Source organism: Lolium rigidum, chromosome 6 (genome assembly GCF_022539505.1).
Source record: "Lolium rigidum isolate FL_2022 chromosome 6, APGP_CSIRO_Lrig_0.1, whole genome shotgun sequence".
Taxonomy (NCBI): Eukaryota; Viridiplantae; Streptophyta; class Magnoliopsida; order Poales; family Poaceae; genus Lolium; species Lolium rigidum.
In genome coordinates, this window is record NC_061513.1 from 32,779,800 (window position 1) to 32,791,021 (window position 11,222).

The window sequence follows — 11,222 nt, forward strand, 5'->3', positions numbered from 1 at the left end:
GCTGTTTTCGAGTACGGGGCGGGTCGTCGCCCCTACTTGTGCGGGGTGGGAGCGGGGATAGTGGGCGAAACCAGCATCCCAATTCCGAAACGCGCGCGGACATTTCAGTTCCCCCCACCCATTTTCCCCGCGCGCCGCCGCAGCCACCCGCGCGCCGCCGCCGGAATCCGTCAGATCCGCGCCCCTCCGCCGTCCGCCGAGCCGCGCCGAGCTGCGTCGACGCCCGCCGCACCTCCGCCGCACCCCCGCCGAAGTTCCACGTCCCTCCGCGCGCGCCGCCGCCCTCCCGTCGTGGTCTTCTCCGCCGTTTGTCGCCGGTGAGTATTCCGCCGCGTTCTTCTTCGTTGCCGCCGGTAAATTGGTCGGATTTGGGGCTGATGTATGGTACACCGTGGTAGATGGCTTCGGAGGATGTGCACATGGCGGATTTGGACGCGACGTCGACCGATTGGTCATCGTCTGATTCTGACGATTCGGACATCGACGAGTTGCTCAACGACGACGATACAGAGATGATGCTGCTCCTGTTCGGCTTGAAGCAAACGGAGGACCGCATGAAGCTGCTGGATCAGCGGAAAGGATCCGTGATGGGGCGTATGTGCATTCCGCGGAACCGCGCGCTCGGCCACGAACAGCTGATGCAAGATTATTTCGCCGAGGTACCGACCTATCCTCCCCGCCTCTTCCGTAGACGGTACCGAATGCGTAGGTCTTTGTTCGAGAGAATCGTCAAAGATTGCGAGGCAAATTACGATTATTTCAAGCAAAGAAGAAATGCTGCCCAAGTCATGGCATTTAGCCCATATCAAAAAAAATCTGCCGCCATGAGGGTTATTGCATACGGTATACCAGCAGATTATACCGATGACTTCCTTCGCATTGGTGTGCAAACAACCACGGATTGCGTGCGTATGTTTGCCAAGATGGTGATCAAGTTGTATGGAGAGAAGTATCTCCGAGCTCCAAATGAGGATGATACAAAAAGGCTCATGGAGATCAATGAAAAGAGGGGGTGGCCGGGGATGCTTGGTAGTTTGGATTGCATGCATTGGACATGGAAAAATTGTCCAAAAGCATGGCATGGAATGTATTGTGGCAAAAGCCGTGATGCTACCATTGTTCTTGAAGCTGTGGCCTCTCAAGACTTATGGATTTGGCATGCTTTTTTTTGGATTGTCGGGGACACTCAACGACATCAACATCTTGAATAGATCCCCTTTGTTTGCAAGACTAGTTAAGGGTGAAGCTCCACCTTGTAACTACAAAGTTATGAACAATGAGTACACCATGGGGTACTATCTCACAGATGGTATTTACCCTAACTATGCAACCCTTTTCAAGTCCATAAAAGAGAAAAAGGACAGGGCTTTGACAAGAAAGAAAGCTTGCTTCACCAAAAATCAAGAGGCATGCCGCAAGGATATTGAGAGAGCTTTTGGTGTCTTGCAAGCAAGGTTTGCAATTGTCCGGGGTCCTGCTAGGTTTTGGGACAAGGAAACTCTTGTTGATGTCATGACATGTTGTGTGATTCTTCACAACATGATCATTGAAGATGAAAGAGGTTTGAACTTGCCATGTTTCTATGACAATGTTGGCACCCGAGTGCAGCCCGAGAGGAACCCCGATCGGATTGAAGCTTTTCTTGCAGCTCATCGAGGCATTGAAAATGCCGAGACTCATCACCAACTCACCCAAGATTTGATTGATCACCATTGGCGCTTGCATGGCCAATGATTTATTACATTCATTTCCCATTGTTGTATGTGTGAAACATTCATTTCCTATTGTTGTATGTGTGAAACATTTGTTATTTGTTTAATTCTTCCATTATAACATTTGTTGACATTTCCGAAAAACATTATTGTAATAATTATGACGATTATTGTGTGATGTAAAACATTTATTTTATGTGAATGGTGTGTTGGTTCTAATATGCAATTTGTCAAAAAACCCTGTTTTGAGGGGTTGAAAACCCGGACGAGCTAGCGTCTGCTAGCTCGTCCGAGTTTTTGGCCGGCGAAAAGTGAATACAGGGCCCTCTACTCGCGTTTTAAGGGGCGAAAAAATACGGGGCCTGTTAGACATGCCCTTACTTAATAAACATCTATTTTTGAGTTCAAGAACCTCAATACCTAAACCTCCTTGATCTTTGGGTCGGCAGACAATATTCCATTTTGTAAGTCTATATTTTATTTTATTTTCATCGGATTGCCAAAAAAATCTAGACCTATAGAAATCCAGTCTTTTCCTTACCCCAACAGGTATCTCTAGAAAAGACAACATAAACATAGGTAAGCTTGTTAAAACTGAATTGATAAGGACAAGTCTATCCCTATAGAACAGTAATTTGCCTTTCCAGCATCCCAATTTACTTTCAAACCAGGTCTCACTAGGTACCAATCAGAATTTCTAAGTTTTCCGTAATGGATAGGAATACCTAAGTATTTAAAGGGTAAGGAACCAGCATCGCATCCAAATATCTGTTTATACTGGTCAACCTCATCCTTCGCCCTCCTAAAACAAAAATCGCACTTTTGTGAAAATTAATTTTAAGCCATGAGAGTTCTTCAAACAGACATAAGATTAATTTCATATTAATAGCTTTCAGAAGGTCATGCTCCAAAAAAAAGGATAGTATCATCGGCATATTGTAATATAGAGATCCCCCCTCAACAAGATGAGTAATAAGCCCCCCCCCCCCCCCACACACACACACTTGACCATCATTTTTTGCTCGTTCAATTATGATGGCTAGCATATCCACCACAATATTAAAAAGTATAGGAGACAACGGATCACCTTGCCTCAAACCTTTTTTTGTCTGAAAATAATGACCAATGTCATCATTTACCTTTACCCCGACACTCCCTCTTGGACAAATTGTTGAACAACTCTACACCATTCTGGAGCAAACCCCTTCATTCTCAAAGTCTGTTGTAGAAATGGCCATTTCACTTTATCGTATGTCTTTTCAAAGTCAATCTTAAATAAAACCCCATCCAATTTCTTACTATGTAGCTCATGAATGGTTTCATGAAGAATGACCACCCCTTCTAAGATATTTTTTCCCGGCATAAATGCTTATTGTGTTGGTTTTATAACTCGTGGGGCAATCCCCGTTATACGAATGGAGTCCCATATAGTTAAACATACTCCTTACTAGAATAGTACCCACGAAGGGAACATGAATGGAGTCACACAAAGACAACACGGATGGAGTTAGGGGTTAGAAATAATGACCTAGTTGGAGCGTGATGGGAGCGAGAGGCATCTGAAAACATAGGGAAACGATTATGGTAATCCCGTGTACTAGCTTAGGGAGTTTAGTATGCTTGGTTGTCAAACTAGACTACGAGTAGCAATATCCACGCTGGACCAGCCTGATCACTTTCTGTACCTACAAACCCCGGAGCAGAAACGATTTGGCTCTCTGGCTGGGGGAAACACGCATCGCTAGTGCACAGCTGCACCTTTTGCTTACATCGATCGGCTATTAACCAGATCCTCGTGTACAAACTATATTTTGCACAGTTTTCCATAGTTAGCTTCTTTGTGAATTGGTTTATATGTAGTTAATTAACTATGGTCCGACACAAAACATAATCAGCAAAAGGAGCATTGTAGTAAAACTATTTTTGACTATCAACATTTTGGCTCCCACGTGCAGATGTTTTTACTATCTAGGTGACCGACATTGCTTACGGAACTGTACTCGGCCGAATTTCTTTGTCGATACTTGCGTGCAAGAAATAACATATAGAGATGCATGTATGGAGAGCATGTGATCGAACCGCTAATAACTGTAATTATCAGCACGACATGATCAATTGTGGACACTAAAAATAGAAAGAAAAGGCCCCACACCAATATGTATGGTGTGTTTGGTAGCATGTGTTATTCGCTTGGTCCATGCCCACCTCACGCCGAAAAGGCCTCTCAGCTAGGCTAATGACATAACCTCAAATCGAGCTTCAATACCCAGCCATGCTAAGTAGCAATCTGAGTTTTCCCCACTCCCCCATGTGGCATGCTAGGGAAACCTCCCAAAAACCCCTCACCATATCCCAGCCCTGCACACAACCTTCTCTCCTTCCACATGAGCGACCCAAATATCCCCACCGCTACCTCGTCACCACCATTGTCGACTCCTCCTCCTCTCTGGCCCAAACCCATGCCACCGGGCCTCCTCCCCTCTGTTTCATCTTCCACCGCCACCATGCAACTCGCCGGTTGCACAACTCGTCCCCTTTCTGGTTGAAGTCACCCCTTCCCCTTATTGCGCGGCCAGTGCCACCTAATCTCCTAGACGACCGTCGGTTCCCCCGGGGTGACCACTAGATCTGCAAACCGGTAGGATCCCCGAGCTGCTGGAGAAAGACTCCTAATATGGCACCGGCCTTCTGCTTGCCTCCTCAACGAGACGGTGTTGTTGGCCTCCTCTTTGGCTCATTTCTATGCATTATTTACACCATATGATGCATGAACATAGCAGCAGAGTAGATTTCGATTAGATCGGGTAGGGTTGCATCCATGTATACCAGGATTCAATCCATGCTAAGAAACTTGTATAGACTTTTGTTTTGGATGGACTTGGCGGATGATAGAAAATCTCTAATGGCAAGGATGTCATCCTGAACATTTTTGTCCCGCCTTAAAAACTTATTTGAAAACAAAAACAAAATCGGTTTTCATATCTAGCACAGTTATGGTGCTATTGTTTTAAGGTTGTGGGCCAGGATAATATTCAAAAATGTTGAGGGAACCTGAAATACAAGTCGGAATACAACTACAACCTCAAATCTTGAAACATATCTTTGGTCTAGATAGAGGGATCCTTTGGACCCCAGTGCCAAAATGGATATCCATTTTTTTTGGAACAATGAGGGGTCCCGAAGGACCCAGAACCATTGCTTATGTATTTAAGGTAAAATGTACAGTGAGGTACATGACCCAAAAGAATAAGAGCTACAAGTTAGTCCTAAAATTTTATAAGAACGGCCCTAGATAATAAAACTAGATTGCAGTGTGGTCCTAATCAATCCCCCCCAAACTGCATCTTACACGAGGAACGAATCGCAACGAGGCTAGGACGAAGCCACTTGGCCTAGTATGCTAGCCATGCTGCCGACTGAAGGAAGCTGAAGCTACCATGCCTCCCAAATTGCGCCACGACCTAGATGTAGAAGAAAAGTCTGCATTAAATGCTTGCTTGATCGACAAACACCAACACTCCGCGAGAGGCAGCCCTTTGGCCAGACGATACATGGTTGGGTGTAAATACACACGCTGAAAACCGCAGTTGATGAGCACCAAAGAAACTTGATGCACCTCCTTGTACCTTCATGATCCGCAACTCCGCTTCATATGTTTCTTCGCCATGATGGCTGGAGAAGCAGGAGAAACCTGCAACACCCGACAGACACGGGGAACTTACGAGCTTATTCGAGGTAGAGCTCCGGGTAGACCTCCACACGCTGCCATCCTCGAAGGATACCGAGCAGGGAAGAGACCTCGCCACAGCCAAGTGCCGCATGCCGACGCCGAACAAGAGCTCCAAAAGACACGCTAGTCGCCATGGGGGCAAAACCTAGACACCTAACCTTATACCTAGTCCTAGGCTATAGCTATACAAGCATGGGACCCTCGCCCTTCTCAACGCTGGCCACCGCTGGAGAGGAGGGGGAGGGGTCAGTCAGCCTCTAGATTTGGAAGAACGTGAGGAGGTGGAGGTAATGAGGGAGGTAGGATAGGGAAGGCAGTTCTTGGGATATCCATTTTTTACTATCATAATCTCACATACTGAGACCAAGAAAATCATTTTTTAAATACGTATTTCAACAAAAATTAAATTTGTTGGTACATGCAGTTCAACAAGGCGAGGCTAGAGGATATGCATCACCTGGAGTTGCAGCCGAGGTAGCCCTTGGGTCCGCATGCTAAATTGTCTAGAAGATTATCTTGTTATACTTCCCTAATTATTTGTAATTATTTATGCCATGTCAAAGCCAAAAATTGGATTGTGTGATAGATTACATGATCAAGTGAGCATTATGTTACAATCACGTCTTGTTTTCGTTCCTATGTTTTCGAGAAAACTGCAAGTAAAAGAGGCTATAACATGATCAAGTGAGCATTATGTTATAATCTCACATTCATTGTCGTTGAATCTACATGGGTGGTGAGATTTGATTTCTTTCTTTAAAACCTAGTAGTAAAAAAGATATGATCTTAATGTGCCAGGGTGGATAGCTACTGTCCAATGCATGTGACCACCATGCTTCCTTTGTTTAAAGCGCACTGGCGCCTCTTACCGAGGTTCAATATATTCCCGTTTACATGGATGCATTATGCTTACCACACTCTCTGCTTGGCATAGCTCTTATCATGCTAGTGCAAATAGTTCTTGTCGGATTAGCTAGTTGTATCTGTAGACTCTATATGAAAAAAGAAATCACCATTACGAGGTGTTTAAGTTGTGAAATACTTCTTGGAATAGGATGCATCAAGAAACATATCAGATGCTAAATTGGCATTGTATGATAGAGAGATTAGGTTTTGGGGATCAACTATCGAGGAATCATGAGTAACATGCACACCAATTGTATAGTAGCAAGTTGATATAGCTCAAGTAGGGTCGCCGTGACTGCAATTGGACACCCAGCTGGCATGGAGGAATCACCACCCTTTTAACCGTCTAACAAATGATCGATTCGGATCTCATGGTTTTCTACATAGCTTCAACATGCAACAAACAGACCTCCAACATGCAAAAGAAAACCAAGGGGAAAATGAGATCTTTTATTATAGGAGAAAAAAAACAACTCTAACTTGTAATGTTCTTTGGGCTGGCCTTTGGGCCGTCAAAGGGCGTCTCGTCTATAAAGATGTCCCTCATATTCCCAAGCACTTGAGACCTTCCCGGTTTCTATTGAAAAAAATCGAGACCTTCCCGCTGGTAAGCCCGCGGAGAGACACAGCGCTGCGCCGGTGGATGCTACGCCGAGCTCCCAGGCTGCTCGCCGGCGTAAACCCCTCCCTTCTCCTCCAAAACCCCACGCCTCCCAGCCCGCGCCGCCTTCTCGCCTTCCTCCACCATGCGCCCACCGACATGGACGCACACCACCTGCTCGACGAAACGCCCGGGAGAACACGGGCCAGCTTCATCGTGCGCGCGCTCAGGGACGAGCCGCCCCACGACGCGGAAGCCCTCCACTGCTCCTCCATAAAGTCCGGCGCCGTGCTGGACCCGCCCGTGCGCACCTCGCTCCTCACAGCCTACGCCCGGAGCCGCCGGGGCGCCGCCGCCGACGTGCGCGCCGCTCTGGCGCTCTTCCACGAGGCCGCCGACCCGGACATGATCCTGTGGAACGCCGCGGTCAGTACCCTCGCCCGTAGCTGCCATCTCGCCGACGCCGTGGCTCTTTTCCGGCAGATGGCGGCCGTGCTCGGGACGTTCGATTCGACGACCGTGGCGGTCATGCTCTCGGGGGCGTCGCGGGCCGGCGACCTGGAGCTCGGGACAGCGATTCACGCCGCGGCCGTGAAGAGAGGCCTTGCAGACACAGAGCTGAACCTCTGCAATGCTCTCGTCGACATGTACGCCAAGTGCGGACGCTTCCGCGCTTCCGAGACCGTGTTCTGGAGCATGCTGTGCTGGGACACTGCCTCTTGGAATTCTGTGATAGGCGGAAGCGCGTTCAACGGACTTTTTGAGGTTTCGGCTCGTTACTTCAGGGACATGGCCCGGTCGGCGGTTCCGGTGGATGAGGTGACGCTGTCTTCTGTCCTTTCAGCCTCTGCTCGCGCAGACGATCTTTTCTCCTTTGGGAAGTCTGTTCATGGCTGTGTCGTTAAAAGCGGTTACGAGTACACGGCGTCTTGCTCGGTACCGAATTCCCTGATAACATTTTATTCCCAGCTTGGGTTTCCCGAGGATGCAGAGACGGTCTTCTTGAAAATTCCTAACAGAAACTTGGTATCGTGGAATGCTATGGTCAAGGGACTGGTGGAGAATGAAAAGGTCAGAGAAGCCCTCGGTATTTTCCGAGAAATGACATCAGAGTTCCAGCCAGATCTTGCCGCTTTGGTTACCGTAATTTCAGGCTGCGCTGATCAAGGACTACTGTGTGAAGGAAAAGAAATCCATGGATACGTAGTCAGGAAAGGCCTCCTAAATGATGATGAGGAGTCTTGTATAGGAAACAGCTTGCTTGGTTTGTATATGAAATGTGATGATTTGGCTACTGCGAACCTTTTGTTCAGGGCAATGCCTACAAGAGACCTGATCTCATGGAACACAATAATTTCTGGTCACTCAAGAGATGACACACTGAGAGTAGAGGCTCAGGCTATGTTCAAAGAGCTGCTTTCTGAAGGTTTAAGCTGCACCTTGACAACTATACTAGCTGTTCTACCTTCATGCTCTCGTCCGGAAGACCTTGGCTTTGGCAAAGCAGTTCACTCTCTTGTCCTCAAGAATGGATTTGCAAGTGGAGTTTCAGTTGTTAATGCTCTGATGCACATGTACATATGCTGTGGGAACTCATTGGCTGCCTTCGTTCTGTTGGGAAGTATAATGGCAGTGTCGGATATTATTTCATGGAATACAGTCATAGTAGGATGTGTACATAATGCACTACATGGAGAGGCGTTGGAAGCATTTCGGTTCATGCATTCAACTTTGCGAGTAAATCCTGACAGCGTTACGCTTGTTAGTGTTTTATCAGCATGCGGAACCCTTAAACTGCAGTCCCTAGGAAAGTCCATCCACTGCATGTCACTGAAGCTGCTTGCATGCAGTTTGAGGGTTAAGAATGCCCTGTTAACCATGTATTTCCGGTTTGCAGATACTGAAAGTGCCGAGTTAATCTTTTATAGTCTCGGAGATGAGAAATTTGTGCTCCTGAAATTGTATGATCTCTGGTTTTGCACAGAATAACCAAGGCTGGAGAGCGTTACAGTTCTATCAGAAGATGGAAGATTTTGCGCCTAATGAAATGTCTACTGTTGGTATTATATGTGCTTGCACTCAACTCGGGGATCTTAGACATGGAAAGAGCATACATGGGCGTGTGGTCAAGTCTGATCTTCAAAATAATGTCTTTGTTTCAGCATCTCTAGTTGATATGTACAGTAAGTGTGGAAGACTCAGCAGTGCTGTCAAAGTATTTGAATCCTCTGCTGAAAAATCGATTGCCTGCTGGAACTCCATGATATCAGCTTTAGGATTTCATGGGCATGGGTTGCGACCGATAGAGCTTTTCTGCAAGATGATTCAGTCTGGAATTAAAGCCACAAGAAGTACTTTTATTGCTCTTTTGTCAGCTTGCAGTCATTCTGGACTCACTGATGAAGGATGGAAGTATTACCACCTTATGTCAGAGAAATTTGGGATTACTCCTACAGCAGAACACCATGTATTCATGGTAGACATGCTTGGGCGTGCTGGTCGGCTGCAGGATGCACATAAATTTGTGGAGAGTTTACCATCCAACGAAGCACATGGAGTTTGGGGCGCACTGTTAAGTGCTTGCAGTTACACGCCTGAGCTCAAGATGGGCGAGTCCATTGCCAAGCATTTGCTCTGCCTGGAGCCTGAAAATAGCGGTTATTATGTGACTATTTCTAACCTGTATGCATATCAAGACATACCATGCGGTGCAGTCCAGGTTAGGGGCATTTTGCAAGATAAAGGATTGATGAAGCCGCGTGGTCCCAGCATTGTTGGATAAAGGGTGGCAAATGATCATGGATTCATGGAAGCTATGATTCTTACACGTGAGTCTATTTGTGCACTGCACTGCTGAACATTCACAATTCCAGATATGATGTTATCATGGTTATTTCTTATTGATTGATCTTTTCCGTGTATATCTCCAATAAACCAAAGGTGAAGACTGGAGAAGTACTGCCTGTGGCGTCATCACCTCCCAGCAAAAAGACAAGGAAGGTATATCATATTTCTACTCAAATATTAGTATGTTAACTTTCTACATGGCATTAGAACAGCCCTTCTTTTGAAAATTAAGAAGTCCCTGTTGGCTACGACGTGGATCTTTTCCAATCAATAAACTGTCTTTGGTTCTGTTTATTTCTCTAAAAGAATGTGAACTCTTATTGCTTCGCTGTGTTTGCTTTATAGGTAACAAGGGGAGAGCCCCTGCACATTGATCCTTTGGACCAGAGTTCTGGTGAGCTGCTACCAAATGTAAAGACTGGAGACGTGCTGCCTTGGGCATCATCACCTCCTAGCAAAAAGACAAGGAAGGTGTACCAGGTTTCTGCTCAAGTATTAGTATTTTAACTTTTTATATGGCATCTAGCAATCTTTCTTGTGAAAATTGTGAGATCCCTGTTTGCTATTCCGTGTATCTTTCTCCATTCATGAAACTGCCTTTGGTTCTAGTTTTTTGAAAAGAACGTGAACTCTTATCACCTCGCTGTGTTTGTGTTTCAGGTAACAAGGGAAGAGCCGCTGCATGTGGATCTTTTCGACCAGAGTTCTGGTGAGCCGCTACCATTACCAATTCAGGATTTCATCGAGGAGCGGAGAGCCTACTTTGCGGAGATCGATGCGTTTGAGATGGTTGAGGAGTTCGTTTCATCAGGAAGTGATCTACAGTAGATGTTTTCGACCTTCTGCTTCGTGCTTTATATGAAGTATATAAGTTGGATATATACACAGGAAATGGAAGAGAACAAGCACATATTGCACATGCGTATAGTCTTGTAGAAATTAGCAGAGTTTCCTCGTAGATTGCGGAGTGAAGTGTAGTATTGCAATGACTCCCTTAGATTGCCATATCCTCCACTGGTAGTAATAAGCAGTCTCAGTTAAACCTCTGTAGTAAATATAAAGGGTGGTGGTATAATACTGGTGGATCTTACATGTGTTGCACTTGTCAGGCATCGTGAATTGGGATGATATAGTTAATATTGCTGCTACCATTTATATATGGGTTAATTAGATATATGCCACTGCAATCATTGCGTATTTGAGAAATGCCACTAAAATTTTCAGCTTTCGAAATATGCCACTGCAATTCTCAAGATTCTTCGAGAAACGCCACTCTCAGCCTTCCAAAAACGACCCTGCAGAAAAAAACACTAAAATTGTTCTCACTTTTTACTTGTTTTCGTATGGTGGGTGGTTGCTTTTGGTCAAAACGCTTCATTCTTCATGTTTTAGGTGTGATGGCTACTAGGAGGACTAGATCACAAAT

The 11,222-nt window shown here is 45.8% G+C and overlaps 1 protein-coding gene across 1 annotated transcript; it reads left to right on the forward strand.

The window, feature by feature from the left end:
• Positions 1-7,108: 7,108 nt before the first annotated feature.
• LOC124662405 (pentatricopeptide repeat-containing protein At4g19220, mitochondrial-like) lies at positions 7,109-10,890 on the forward strand. The gene is given in 5 exon segments (XM_047200245.1): positions 7,109-8,938; positions 8,940-9,777; positions 9,890-9,949; positions 10,142-10,267; positions 10,457-10,890. Coding segments are annotated over 2 exon segments (2,622 nt in total). The 3' UTR covers positions 9,732-9,777; positions 9,890-9,949; positions 10,142-10,267; positions 10,457-10,890.
• The last annotated feature ends 332 nt before the right edge of the window (positions 10,891-11,222 follow it).